This window comes from Rhinopithecus bieti, unplaced genomic scaffold (genome assembly GCF_001698545.2).
Source record: "Rhinopithecus bieti isolate Rb0 unplaced genomic scaffold, ASM169854v2 scaffold_21412, whole genome shotgun sequence".
Classification (NCBI taxonomy): domain Eukaryota; kingdom Metazoa; phylum Chordata; class Mammalia; order Primates; family Cercopithecidae; genus Rhinopithecus; species Rhinopithecus bieti.
Genome location: NW_016811643.1, coordinates 1162776 through 1177549, shown reverse-complemented (window position 1 = coordinate 1177549; position 14774 = coordinate 1162776). Strand labels below are relative to the sequence as shown.

General features: G+C 55.7%; 1 protein-coding gene across 19 annotated transcripts in view; it reads right to left on the bottom strand.

Moving 5' to 3' along the window:
* ARAP1 (ArfGAP with RhoGAP domain, ankyrin repeat and PH domain 1) overlaps positions 1–14774 on the bottom strand; it is a 68323-nt gene that overhangs the window by 24935 nt on the left and 28614 nt on the right. For 16 of the 19 annotated variants that reach the window (XR_001889666.1, XR_001889665.1, XM_017894448.1 and 13 more), the window contains 8 exons: positions 4131–4297; positions 3477–3544; positions 2739–2869; positions 2494–2637; positions 1680–1749; positions 1289–1409; positions 648–850; positions 134–240 (listed from right to left, as the gene is read on the bottom strand). Coding sequence is in view for 17 of the 19 variants with exons in the window: in XM_017894448.1 (XP_017749937.1) it covers positions 134–240; positions 648–850; positions 1289–1409; positions 1680–1749; positions 2494–2637; positions 2739–2869; positions 3477–3544; positions 4131–4297 (1011 nt within the window). In the remaining 2 variants the exon portion in view is untranslated. Of the gene's footprint in view, positions 1–133; positions 241–647; positions 851–1288; positions 1410–1679; positions 1750–2493; positions 2638–2738; positions 2870–3476; positions 3545–4130; positions 4298–12455; positions 12961–14774 lie in introns of those variants that run through there. The other 3 variants (XM_017894453.1, XM_017894457.1, XM_017894458.1) reach the window with 1 other exon arrangement.

The following is a 14774-nucleotide window of genomic DNA, read 5'->3' as shown; positions in this document are numbered from 1 at the left end:
TTCCACAGGTGGGGCAGGGCGGGGCAGGGTGAGAGAACCAATCCCACAGGAAGGGGCAGCCTCCCACGTTGAGCAAAAGGAAAACATTAGGAAGGAGTGAGGATGCCGGTGAGCCAAGAGGATGGAGGGTCACCTGAAGATGCGGTAGGGCGTGGTGAGGTCGAAGCTGCGCCGGTCCACTTCCTTCACGTTGCCTACGCTCATGTCGATGAAGGTGATGCCAATGCCCAGGTGGTACTCCTGGAGGGCGGGTGGGACGGGATGAGGGCAAGGCTTTAGGGGCAGGGCATGAGGCCTGGGACGGGGAGAGGAAGGGAAGGTGGTGCAACTCAGGGACTGGGGGGGTGCCCAGGAGGGAGACAGCGGGGGACACGGGAAGCTGGGCGGGGCAAGGGGCTGCAGGTTCAGGGCCCACACAGCAATGAGCAGAGGTGCGGGGGCGCAGGGGCCAGGGCAGGGACTGGAGGGTGATGCTCAGAGCTTGGGGGAAGTGGTCAGAACTGGGGAAAGCGAGGACACATCCAGGCAAAGGGCTGGGCTCAGTGCAGGGAAAGAGGGAACAGAAAAGGCAGAGCTAAGGTCCTAGGTGACCCTGGGGCAGGGTAGGCGGGCATGGGCAGGGGAGAGGTTCTGTGACCCCTTAGCACCTCTAGATTCTTATACAGCTGCACTTTGTCCCCGACCACGGCCACATACAGCTTATTCTTGAAGCCACGAAGCTCCAGGCTGCCAGCACGGTCAGGTTGCTCTGAGCCTGGAACTCCCAGCAGATAAGCGCTAGAGAGCCGGGCCCGGGCACGCTGCTCAGCCATGGCCTGCTGCAGGGCCTGCATCCACTCCTTCCGCTCCACTACAGGAGAAGGGTGGAGGAGTAAGCCCAAGGTCGGCCTGGCAGGGAGCCCCTCAGATGTCTCCTGACCCTAGGCTCCTCAGGCAACACCTCCTCCAGAAAGCCCACCCAGATTGCCCCCCTATCATTTTGCTTGACTTCTCTGACTTGAACGAGCTCAGGCTCAATCCTAGCTTTGCCACTGATGCTGGGTAAGTGACATCACCCCTCCAAGCCTGCTCCCGCTGATTGTGTGGTTCTGAGCTGGTCACAGAGGGTGCCCCCTTCCTCCACCCACCTCACAAAGGGACCACGCCTCCCTGGATGTGATGTGAGACGGCAGATGTGCCATGCTTCTCTTCCCCCTCCTCTGCCCAAACTTCCAGTCTTCTCTACCCACTTCCACACACACACACACACACACACACACACACACACACAACACTCCACACTCCCCACCATCACTCTCTGCCCGGAAGGCAAAGGTCCGGTTGTTTGTAATCACTTCAAACTTCTGGTCCCCGATGGCAGCCACGCGGGAGATGCAGGCCACAGAGATAAAGCGCTTAGAGTAAGCGTCCTGGGGGGAGAGACAGGAGCTGTATTATGGGACCCAGCCCCTCGCTCCAGCCTCAGCCGAAATGAAGGCTGCAGCCCTGTCTCCTGCAGCTGGTCGGAGACAAGACCCTGCGCTGACCCTGACTGCAGCAGAGGGCCAGGAGGACATGGGTTAAGGGGTCAGACTTAGAGCTCTGGCGAGGACTCCTCTGGGGAGGGACGCCACCTCGTTCCAGTGTTGGGGCCAACCTAGGCTACAGCAGGGTCACGTCAGGACTGAGGCAGGCCTCACCTTGTTACTGTCAAAGTATCGCAGGTGATCAGCATCCAGTCTCACCCATCGTTTCTGATAGATGTAAGATCTGGAGAGGGAGAGGGACAACAGGCAAATGACTGGGGGTGGGAGGACACGTTCCAGGACTACCCCAGCCCTCAGAAGCCACACTCAGAGTGAGGATCAGCCAGGTTCTAGGGAGGAAGGATCCCAAATGGCCATTGGCAAGAAGATGGATTTCACAGCAAAAGTGACTGAAGTCAGACTCAAAGTAGCACTTCTATTCTATTCTATTCTATTCTATTCTATTCTATTCTATTCTATTCTATTCTATTCTATTATTTTATTTATTTTGAGACAGAGTCTCACTCTGCCACACAGGCTGGAAGGCAGTAGTACAGGCCTAGCTCACTACAGCCTCAGATGCCTGGGCTCAAGTGCTTCTCCCACCTCAGTCTCCCAGGTAGCTAGAACTACAGGCATGAGCCACTGCACCTGGCTAATTTTTAAATTTATTTGTAAAGACAAGGTCTCGCTATGTTGCCCAGAGTGGTCTCAAACTCCTGGCCTCAAGCAAACCTCCCACCTCAGCATCTCAAGTGCTGAGATTACAGGTGTGAGCCACCATGCCCAGCGATCTCCCAATTTTCAGGGCAATAAAATGGGTCTGGAGGGCATCATCGGTGGTCACAGTCTGCCTGGAGGGAGACCTGTGCAAATCATCTCAGGCCCTTCTGGCTTTCAGATCCGCAATACCAGCGTCCTGGGGTCCTGGACACTGCCCCCCGCTCCCCCATGCAGAGCACGGCAGGACCCAAGAGTCCTCACTCACCCCTGCGGTGGGTTCTTGTCCAGCCAGCCAGCCTTGATGACTGGTGTGACGGGGGTGGAGCCCCCAGGCAGCCCGTCCATGGGGTGTGGCGCAGCAATTGTGCTGGGCAAAGACAAGCTCAGACTGCTGGTGTGCCATCCGCCACTAGCGAGAGATGAGGGGATGGGGGGCTGGGCTGAGGAGGCGAAGAGGGGGTGGGCTGGGATTGGGGTGAGCAGTAGGAAGGAGGGTGGCCGGACACTCACTTGGGGACGCCCTCATAGGCGTGGTCATCCTCATCCTCATCCCCTTGGTCATCCCCAGACAGTTCCTCTCCCTCGCTCAGCAGACTGGCCACACGCACGGCCCGTGGGACTCGGCTCAGTGGGGACTCCTCCTGCCCCCGAGACCCACTCAGCGTCATCCTTTCCTTCAAACCACAGATCACACCCACCCGGGGCTGCCACACCCCCTCTGTCCACACAGCCCCGACCCGCACAGCCCAGCACTTTTAGTTCTGTTTCCTCACACTCCCCTCCCCCTGCCAGCAGAGACCACACAGGGACCCAGATCACAGGGACAGGAGAGCCAGTGGCAGACACCGACCTAGGACACGGACAAAAACAGAAAGATAAAGGGACAGAGAAAAAGACTCCAGGCTAGGGAGGCAAGACAGACAGACACGGGAATGCAAGAAGTGAAAGAGAGACAGACACTCTGGGATAAGACACGAGCTCCTGACACAGAGGGTGGGGGGAGGCCACATGCCCACACACATGCAGCCAGGGCCTGGGGGAGGCACACCAGAGCCCCGACCCCTGGCCCAGGGCGCTGTGGCTACACGTGACTCCTGACCCCTGTATGGCAAGAGAGTGAGGTGGGGAAAGGGGAAGCCTCCCGAGAAATGGCTGCCCACTCTCTGTATGGTGGTCCCCAGGATCTGACAGGCAGCTGGGTACCCCCCCAACACACTGACAGGCAGACAGTCCCATGCCTAGCCCCACCTTCTTGGCCATCACTCTGGCTGGGGCCCCTAGCCCCTCGTCTGGGACCTCATCGTAGTCAGAGTCATCTGGTGAGAGAGGGGTTGTGGGGACTCAGGGCAAGGGGCCTGGCTTCCTCTCCTGGGGCACCACACTGGGCTTCACAAAGCCTCCCCCATGCCAAGACCCCACCCCACTTCCCCTGGCTTTCAAAAATAGGCACAGGGGATAGGAAGTGTGATTTATACCCTCAGGCCTCAGGACAGCACTAAAGGGTGGCAGAGGAGAGGCTGGGACACCACAGGGAGGTCTGAGTCAGTGGTGCACCTGGGGGTCAGGGTAAGGACTGTCAAAGGCAATATGAATCAAGAAATGTCGCCAACCCCAGGAAAAGCAAACCACCCAACACCATGGAAAATCAGACCATGGGTAACTGGCAAAGCTGGCCATGGCCCCACACTTAACAGTCAGGAGGCCAGATAGGTGGGCACTGTCTCCATTGTGAGGATGAAGAGAATAGCGCTCAGGGAGGCTGTGACCTGCCCGGGGCCACAGAATGGGCTGGTAGCAGGGTTGCACAGAAGGGAGTGTGATCCTTGCATACCCTCCAGAGGCCTGATCCCAGGGATCCCAGGCCATCCACCCAGAGCCACATCCCCTGGCTGCAGCACTCACCGAACTCCGGGAACAGGCGTACTGGCTTTGGAGGTATCTCTGGGGGGCAGGGAGGTGGAGAGGGGGGCTGGTGAGGCCCCTGGGGGAGGGCGGACAGGGGATCCTCAGGCTCTGGCTGGGGAAGGGATGACAATGGCAGCAATGACTCCTCCTCCTTGGTGGGCAGGCTGGGAACAGAACAAAAGTTGGGCATCACTAAGCAACAGAGCCAAGACTGAAACATACCGAGCCCCCAGCTGACCCGAACTGCAGCAAAACTCAGGCACTACACAGACTCACACAGACAGGAGCCTCCTGCACACAGCTCTCCTCAACTCATCTCCCAGAAGATGAGTTCCTGGTTCCCCAAAGCCTAAAGGAAGCAGGCACCCTCTTTGACCCGAATGAGGTGGTCACCTATCCCCAGTGCTCTAGCTTTTAGTCACATGTATCCACTGGGTCTCCACATTGAAGGAGGGATAAAGATCAGAATGGGGAGTCAGGGAAGGCTTCGTGGAGAAGGTGATGCTTGACCTGAGCTTTTAAGGACAAGAAGACATTGACAGCAAAGAGAAGGGACAGGATTGAAATGAGCTGCAAAGCCCGAGGCACAGACTAGAGCCTCAGAAACCAATTCCTAAGGCCCTGAATTGTGGGTCTCTGTCTCGAGATCACCTTGCTGTTGCCCAGATTTGGATATTCACTACCTCCTGGTGCCCTCAGACTCCTCAAACTCACCTGATCCCACCAGACCCATCTCCCACAACACCAGCACCTCACCTCTGCTACCACTCCCCAAAGAACCCTCCCCTGATTCTCCAAGGCCAGGTTCAGGGCCTCCTGGGCTCTCACAGCCACACAGTGTTCCCATCTGTCTCAGTACAGATCACATTGCTCCTGGCAGGCTGTCTTCTGAAGGGCTTTGGCATCAAGGACATGAATTTGAATCCGGCCTTAGTTTCTTAGTTCTTATGTGTCCTGAGCTGAGCACCTAGCCCCTCTGAGCCTCAGTTTCCTCTTCTGTAAAACGGGGGCTATATCACTGACCTGGCAGGGTGCTAGAAGGATTAACCAAGACAGGACGTGTCATATGCCAGCACACAGGATGTGCAGGGACCACAGGCTGGAACAAGGTGCCTGAGCCCTGGAGGCCTGGCCCCACCAGCTGTCTCTGCCACTGTCCTGCAGGGGCCAAGAAGGAGAATCAGGGTGGACGGGCAACTTCTCCCTGGGTTATTTTTGGCCTTGTCTGTTGCCCCAGTGTTCCTGGCAATGGCTGATGGTGTGGGGCTACCATGAAAGCAAGGAGGGGCTGGGAGGAAGTGACAGGGTCTGCCTGGGGTGTGGTCATGATGCCAGGCCTTTCCTCCTGTTGCCTCCGCCAATAACACCCTTCTCCCTGTTCTCTGCCTGGGAACATCCATTCGTTTTTTAACTTTTTTTTTTTTTTTTTAAGAGACTGGGTCTTACTCTGTGGCAGACTGGAGTGCAATGGCACAATCACAGCTCACTGTAGCCTCAAACTCCCAAGCTCAAGTGATCCTCTGACTTCAGCCTCCCAAGTAGGTGGGTCTCAAGTGTGCGCTACCATGCCTGGCTAATTTTTAAATTTTTTGTAGAGACTGGGTCTTGTTATGTTGCCCAGGCTGGTTTTGAACTCCTGGCATCAAGCAATCCTCCCACCTCAGCTTCCCAAAGCAATCCTTTAACTCTAAAACCACATTTCCCTTCTCTGAAAGTCTTCCTTGACCCTCCTTTATGCTGCTGTCCATTAAGACCTTCATACATGGCCGCCAGCATTTTTGGCCTGGGAGCCGAAGGACGGCTGCGGTGCGTATCACTAAATGGGGAGATCGGAGACCGATTTGCGCTGCTAATCCGGGTGAACCCGTCTCTACTAAAAAATACAATAAAACTAGCCGGGCGAGGTGGCCTGGCGCCTGTCAGGTCCCCGCTACTCGGGAGGCTGAGGCAGAGAATGGCGTAAAGCCTGCGGAGGCGGAGCTTGCAGTGAACGCGAGGATCTGGCCCATCTGCACTCCAGCCTGGGCGACAGGACAAACTCCGTCTCAGAAAAAAAAAAAAAATACCTTCCTTCATACAAATGGCTGGGTGCAGTGGCTCATGCCTGTAATCCCAGCACTTTGGGAGGATCACCAGGTCAGGAGATCAAGACCATCCTGGCTAACATGGTGAAACCCTGTCTCTACTGAAAATACAAAAAATTAGCCAGACATGGTGGCAGGCGCCTGTAGTCCCAGCTACTCGGGAGGCTGAGGCAGGAGAATGGCATGAACCCAGGAGATGGAGCTTGCAGTGAGCTGAGATGGCGCCACTGCACTCCAGCCTGGGGACAGAGCGAGACTCCGTCTCAAAAAAAAAAAAAAAGGCCTTCATACAAATTATTCTAAATGACATTTTTCAAAGTATCTCCTTTGTGCCAAGATATGAACCCTGACTCCAAAGTTTATGAGCTTCTTAGGACACTTGGCTACTTCCACATCACCTTCTACTGTACTTGTCTCTTCTCCAGGTATAGATAAAAGTTAATCAATCCCTTTCCTCTTCTGTGTGAAGAGCTGGCCTTTGACTAGGTTTCTAGCTCTGTTCCCCTAGAAACCTGCAAACAGTGGCGTGTCAGCCATGTTACCAGGCAACCACTGCCTTTGGCAGCGCGGCCTGCACAGGAATAGCGTCCGGACGGAGAGAAACTATAAGCAGATTCTATACCTGGTAGAGAAACCGGCGCTTTGCTTCGCTCAGTGTGGTGACTTGCAAACTGGGCACATCCCACATAGGGAGTTGAAGCCACACCTGTATGGATGTTAGAAGACTACCGGCCCCTTAGGCAAGAGCTTTCAAAGCCAGGCTGGCTCCCTGTGAGTCACTATCCGCTGTGAGACCCGGTCCTTCACTCCTGAGCTGTCACTTGGAGGGTCACAGAGAATGGCTCCTGGACAGCTGCGTGGGCTATGGCTCGGATTGCTTCAAAGACCCCATGGCAGACGAAAGCCTGCCTCTGCCCTGGCAGCAAGCTGCTCCCTATCTGACGGGCCTCTCTGGGAATCTGGGGCCAAGGGGTGGGCCTGCGGGAGTCTTGAGTCGGAATATACTCTCACAGCTGGACCTATGAAGACCCCCCAGTGGACACTGCACCAGGCTGTCTCTCCTACATGACCTGAGTCCCTTTGGGGCACGGGCAGCATCTGACTTGGTACCCCCACCCAGTCAGTAGCAAGAGCATGCGGGCAAGGTGGGTGGACAGGTGGGCAGGTAGATGGCAGGTGGAAGGGAAGGCAACGGAAGGGGTGAACGATGACCAGGTGACTGAAGGGAGTGCCTGAAGGCCCAAGAGCATGACCTGGGGTGCTGGCCCCAGTTGGTCACCTGCGATTCCCTTAGAGACTTTTTTTTTTTTTTTGAGATGGAGTCTTGCTCTGTCACCCAGGCTGGAGTGCAGTGGCTGGATCTCAGCTCACAGCAAGCTCCGCCTCCCGCGTTTACACCATTCTCCTGCCTCAGCCTGGGACTACAGGCGCCTGCCACCTCACCCGGCTAGTTTTTTGTATTTTTTTTTTTAGTAGAGACGGGGTTTCACCACGTTAGCCAGGATGGTCTCGATCTCCTGACCTCGTGATCCGCCCGTCTCAGCCTCCCAAAGTGCTGGGATTACAGGCTTGAGCCACCACGCCTGGCCTCCCTTAGAGACTTCTTGACGGGCAGATCAATCCATCACTGCTACCTCCCAGAGCCCAAGAGGAAGGGGCCTTGGAAACCCAGCCTGGGATCGGCAGAGGGCAGAATTCCAAGCTGTCAGGCCAGGGCCAGTCAGACCTCAGTCCAAGGAGGTGGGGATAGGTGCCATCCCTCCAATGCCAAGCAGGATTGAGGGAGCCTGGCTCCCAAAGCTCCCCCAGGTCTGAGGGCCAGAGCTGAGGGGAATGTGGTAGCCATAAATAAAAACTGCCCACCTGCTTGTCCTCATCCCTGGGGTCCAGCAGCATCGCCCCCTTCCTCTGGCACCACAGTGCATCTCCCGTCACTGTCCTGATCAGCTGCAAGGGGTCTACCCATCTCAGGCAGCAGGCGGGTTCCCTGAAGCAAGCTCCACACCCTCCTTCCTCATTGGGGTATCTCCAGCACGCAGCAGGGACTTACAAACGCCTGGATTCATTAACTGTGTGTATGCGTGTCTACGTGTGTATGTTCTCAGACATTTTCTCAGCACTTGACATGGATTCTTCATTCATCTACTCACAGCGCTCTGTAAGGTAAGGCTCATCATGATTCCACTTTACAGAGGAGGAAACCAAGGCACAGGGATGCTAGGTTATTTGTTCTTGATGCCACAGCTGGGATTTGAACCCTGGCAGCCCAGAACCAGAGCTGAGCAAACGAGGCCATGCCAGGGTCCCAGGGCTCCTCTGAGGCCAGCCTCCTCCCATGGGCAGCCAGGTCTCAGGAGCCATCTGAGAGGGAACACATCACTGCCCTGCCACGGCAAGAAGGCAGAGGGAAACCGATGCATAGGGCTGCTCTCTCAGCAGAGCTTCCACAGGGAAGGGACCGTGTCTCATGAAGGTGGAACAAAGGGACCTCTCAGAAGCATCTGGGAAATTCTAGCCACCTTCTCCAGGAAGTCTCCTGGCTGCTCCCTGACTGCCTGCTTACCACAGGGTATCAGGGCACTGCTGAGTCAGGACAGAGCCCAGGAAAGGAGAAGTGCTTTCAGGAAGGCATAGCATGTGGGAAAACCCCAGGGAGAAGGCAGTGACCCCCTACCGAGAACAGGGCCCAGAGAATGCCCCCACCATAGCCCAAGTCCCAGCCTCTCACTGCTTGCACCCCGTTCCAATCACGAGGTCCAGCTGAGGCCTGGCTTGGATGTCACCCACTGACTTGTCACCCACTGGACCACGTCCTCAATGGCACCACCTCCAAGCCTTCGCACAGTTTCATCCTCTTCTGCCCTCTCCCTCCTAAAGCCCACAGAAGCCCACCTCCACCTCAAAATGCAGCTCAGCCAGCCTCCCCCTCTAGGCAACCTCCAAGATTCTCCCACAGAGCTGCTCCCCACTCACCCTGCACCGCAACTCCCTGCTCCTTCAGTCTTCTCTCCTCTACCCAAGAGGCATGTGAAGCCACGTGCTTACCCACTATTCCCAAGAGACTAGGCACCCCGGGCAGCTAAGGGGCTGGTTCACCCCAGCCTGGGCCCTCAGCTTGAATCTATTTTATAGAATCAGAGAAAATACACACAGCAGACCTCATGCCTGGGGGTTAGAGGACATGGGGGGTATGCAGAATACAGAATGCAGAATGGGTAAGAGGAGGGTGCAGCTTGTGCAGAAGTCGAGAGGCAGACCATGGACCTCCCATCCTCATTGGGGTATCTCCAGCACTCAGCAGGGACTTACAAACACCTGGATTCATTAACTGTGTTTGTGCGTGTCTACGTGTGTGTGTTCCCAGGCATTTTTTGAGCACTTGGCATGGATTCTTCATTCATCTACTCACAGAGCTCTGTAAGGTAAGGCTCGTCATGATTCCACTTTACAGAGGAGGAAACTGAGGCACAGGGCTGTTGGGTTATTTGTTTTTGATGCCACAGCTGCGATTTGAACCCTGGCAGCCCAGCACCACAGCCGAACAAACAAGGTCATGCCACGGTCCCAAGGTTTCTCTGAGGCCAGCCTCCTCCCACGGGCCACCAGGTCTCAGGACCCATCTGAGAGGGAACACATCACAGCCCTGCCCACGGTCACCCTCCTCTTACCCATGACCACATAGTTCACTGTATAAACCAGAAACACTTCTAAGAGTTAAAAGAAGCACTATTAATAAATATGTCAGGGCAGTAGGCATAAACAGGGTCTGTCCCAGGTCAAATGAGATATGTAATTACTCAATTAACCAGAGACAGGGCTTTGGAGCCAGGCGGACCTGGGCTTGAACCCAGCTCAACCACTCATTGGTTTGGGACCTTGAGTAAGTCCCTTCCTTTCTGAGCCTCAGTTTCCTCGCTAATCTGTCTCCAGGCTTACTGATAATTCAGTAAAGGAGGGCCACTTGCACATGGCATCAGCAGAACCTCTTCAACTTGAAGGAGACCCAGGCCCTACAGGCTGAGCCAGGAACCAGCTTCATAGCCTTAGCGGCCTCTGATGCCGTCTCCTTCTGCTTCACCCCCAACCCTTCCTATCTTTCTGTCTACACCAATCTCCGGCCAAAAGAACCAGGTCTCACTGTGACAGAAGGAAGGCCACAGAGTGGAGCAGTGTGCATATCTCAGGCTGACCCTGGACTCACCCTGATACTCACACTCCAGCCCTCCTTGACTGAGCTGCAGTCTATCAGTGCATACTTACAGGCCTTTGATACTCTGTTCCTTCCACCTGGAACACCCTCCCCTGCCTACTCCTCCTACAAAAAGCCCAAATCATACATCCATCCTCCCCACTATTGCATGCCTCCCCTTACATCTCAGGCTGATATGGGGCCTCCCTGAGGCTCCCCACAATTCCGATCACTCAATATAGTCATATCAGTCAATGTGTGCTTCACTGAACTGCCTCAGAGGACTGAGGACCCAGACCTAACCCCATCCTACAGTCACCACCTCCCCACAAGATGTCACACAGGTCTTGGAGGGACCTGGCCCAATCCCAGCCCCTGGACTCTCACTATCAGGGCTGCGGGCCCAGTGATCTGGGGACATCTGTGTCCGACCCTGATGTCCCCTTTCCACAGGGGTAAACTGTCCTGGCTGCCCGCTTCCTCAATCATGCTCTGGACTCTCAGGGGCCCAGGCCTCAGTCCTATGCCTCCTGTTTCCTCTGTGGCTTTGTCCTTCCTCCTCCATCATGAACTCAAAGGTCATCCCCTCCAGCACTCTCCTGGTTCTGCTCTGCTCACTTCTGCCGAGCCCCCAGCATAGACAGCCCTTCCTAGGGTCTCACCTGCTAGAATGGGATGTCCACAGCCTGCCTCTCTCAACTTCTGCACAAGCCAGGAGCCCCCAGGGCCAGTCCTCTCCATGCCACCAGCAGTTCCCAGCACAGAGGGGACTTTCAGTAAGTGTGTACGGAATGACCACCACCCTACTCGCATCCTCGTCACTGGAGAAGGTCAGCAGCTCCCCAACCTCTCCACACGGCAGCGCCCAGTTAACCTGGAGCTCATCCTCACAACTGCGCCTTCACCCAGCTCTCAGCACTTCTCCCTGGGACAACAGCTACCACTCGCTAAGCACTCACCATGTGCCAAGCATTCTGCTGGGGGCTTTTTTTCTGCGTAATGACCTGGGATTATTAACTCTATTGTGCTCAGGACATGCCTCCTCCTCCAGGAAGTCCATCAAACCGCTCCCTCCTCTAAGCCCACACAACCTGTTTGGCCTTCCACCACCAGACCTACACTCAGCTTCCCCACTGGCCAGCCCTGCTGTCCGGGCAGGAGGTGGCAGAGGTCCTTTTTCCATGGTAGCTCTAAGCACTTCCCAGGCCTGGCCCTGTGCTGGCTCCTGAGGGCAGCAGTGGGAGGAAGTTTAGTCCTCAGGGAGCTCACAGAAGTACTGAGCCCTTCCTGGGTCCAGCCCAGGCCTGGCCTGGCAGAAAGAGCAGGTGCAGGTATCTGCTGGGCCCTATGGAAAAGATAGGGCAGGGCAGGGTTAGAGAGCGCCAGGTGTGTGGATAGGACTTGGTTAGAGGTCTATGTCCCCAGTAACCCAAGCACAGGATTGTTGAGTTCATTAGGAATACACGGTAACTGAGCAAAGGGGAGACCAGCCCCCACACTCCATAAGCACCCACTACAGCACCAGTCCTGGGGAGGAGGGCTAAGAAGCACACCATCTCCCCATCACCCCGGTCTGGGGGTGGGAGGTTCAGAATCACAGCACCCTTGAACTTGACAGTGAAATAAGCCAAACTAAGCCTCCCTGAGGGAACCCCCAGAGGGGTGCAGGGAGCTGGAAGCAGAGAAGTAAGGCGATCAGCGCCAGGCCCCCAAGGGGCAAGAACCCCAAAGAGGAGCATTCTGTGGGGTAGAGTCTGAGAAAAGCCCAGAAAACAGGCACTGTGGGCTCCTGGTGGACCCAGGAGAGGCATATGGGGAGGTGGAGACCTAGAAAGCCCAGGGGAGAGGGAGGGATGAGACAAGGGGAGAAAGAAAAAGAGAAGAAGTGGGGAAAGTGAAAGAAGACAAAACTCTAAGAGAAAAAAAGAGAAGGGGAGGAGAGCAGCACAGAAAACCAGGCCAGAGGTGACAGACAGGGACTTCAGCCCTCCCAGGGCCTCCCTCCTACCTGCCCGACAGCAACAACAGCAACAGCAGCCCCTCGCTTACCCTCAGATGCCTGCTGGGTCTTGGGGCTGAGGACTCCCACAGCTCTGGCCAGGCAGGCTGCGTATGCCCAAGAATGTCGTGGACCTGCCCGTGTAAGCCTGGGTCCCGCCTGGGCTCGTCTCCCAAACAGCCTGGCCCCTGGTCCCTGGGTGGGTCTGAGGCTGCGTTCTCTTGGGAGGTTTTGGGGCCCAGGTGTGGCTTTGCACCTGTGATTTATGTCTTTAAGTTTTATGTCGTGCGTGTGTGTTTCTGTGTATAACTGTGGATCTGTCCAGGAGGGAAGAGGACAGAGAAAGAGAGAGAGAGAGAGAGGGGAGAAAGGAGAGAGAGAGAGAGTGTGTGTGTCTGTCTGTCTGTGTGTGTGTGTGTGTGTCTGTGTGTATGTGCGTGTGTATGTCTGCACCCAGCTCTGGTCTCCTAGAGGCTTCCTGCTTTCTGTCTCCCCCACCCCCTATAGCCGTGGCCAACACACACACTTCCTGAAAGCACTGAGAAAGCGAAAAGTCACCCAGAATCCCCGGGGCAGATACTTCCTCCCCGCCCCAGCCTGCACCCCCACCCAAGCTGGGATGAGAAAACCGACAGTGTCCACTGGTCTTGCAGGCCCTCACAGGGTGGATGCCCAGGAAGTCCTGACTGACAAGTCCTGGCAGTGGCCTCTCCACCACTCCACCCGCATAAGGAGACACAGAGAGGCTAGGAAAGAGGCTCTTTGAACGGCGCAAGTTCTGGCCTGGCAACAAGTGACCAGCCTCCAGGAAGACCAGGGATTGGCTGGACTGCGGGGCAGTCAAGGGCACAGGAGGGAAGCCTGGCAGTGTGGCTCCAGCTGGGTAGCTGCCTTCTGGGCACACACTCCCACTTCCTGAGGTGCCTCTAGGCATCCAGGTATCAGAGAGGGACACCAAAGGCCAGAGCAAGCTGGGAGGGGATCTGCAGCATGACCCTGGAACCTCACATCAGAAATGACCCCTCTGCCACCCTCAGGGAAGCTAGTTCACAGGGCTCATGTCTGCAGCACTTAGAGCTGAGTAGACCTGACCTGAAGCCAGGAGGCAGGGTCTGGACACTGGCTTCCCCTCTGCCGGGCTGGGTGACTCTGGGCAAGTTTCTCAGCATCTCTGGAAACCTCAGCAAGTTCCCCACCACGAGCTTAAATTAATGGTAGGGGGCCGAGTGTGGTGGCTCACACCTGTAATCCCAGTGCTTTGGGAGGTTGAGGCAGGAGGACTGCTTGAGCCCAGGAGTTCAAGACCAGCCTGGGCAACAAAGGGAGACCTCGGATTTACAAAAGATTTAAAAATTAGCCAGGTGTGGTAGCACACACTTGTAGTCCCAGCTACTTGGGAGGCTGAGGTGGGAGGATTGCTTGAGCCCAGGAGTTCGAGGCTACAGTGAGCTATCATGGCACCACTGCACTCCAGCCTGGGCAACAGAGCGAGACCTAGTCTCTATTAATAATAATGACAATAATAATAATGGCAGGGGGTGCAGACTCTGGGGGTGATGTAGAGTCCCCCCAGGCCAGGCAGAATGATGAGACTGGTTCTGAGAGTCCTGGGCTGTGCCAGGGCTGGGAGGAGGAAACTCCATCCTTGCTTGTTTCTGATTTGCCTAAACCTTGGTCTGTGGCCTAGAACCCTATTGTAGCCTCGTTCTTCCCACCTGTCTCCTCTGAAGACCTCTCCCTTCCTAAAACATCTGGGATGACACAGGTTGGGTCGTAGGATGGGGGACAGGGAGCTGGGGCAGTGAGCTCAGGGCCCTATGGCCCAGCTGTGCTGAGGGCACTCACTGGGTGCTGAGTCACATGCATGTTTACCCACATGCACCCCAAGCTCAGCACATGCCAGTACACAAGCTCACGTTGGCATTCATTGACTCACCCACACGATATACTTCCCAAGGGCCTATTAGGCACCCACTACTGTTTTAGATGTTGGGGATTCTGCAGCAAACAAAATTGACTAGGATCCTGGCCCCAGTGGAGCTGCCATCCTAATGGGCTCACCCTCTTGGCAGCACATGTACACACACATGCACACACTGGCTCAAGCCTGACAGTGCACAAATAACACAAATGCCATGTACTGCTCAAACAGCACGTGCACACCCACAGATGTACTCACACACTGTTGGGGTCCCCACCACGGCAGTAATGTGAGCACGAAGGTCCTAATAAACTCACATACACACCACTCCATGTCACCACTGAAACTGCACAAATCCTTACATGCTTCTACATCTTAGTAGCACACACTCTCAGAACCTGTCTTGTAAATGCACAGACATTCTACCACCCTGACAGCTTGCACTACC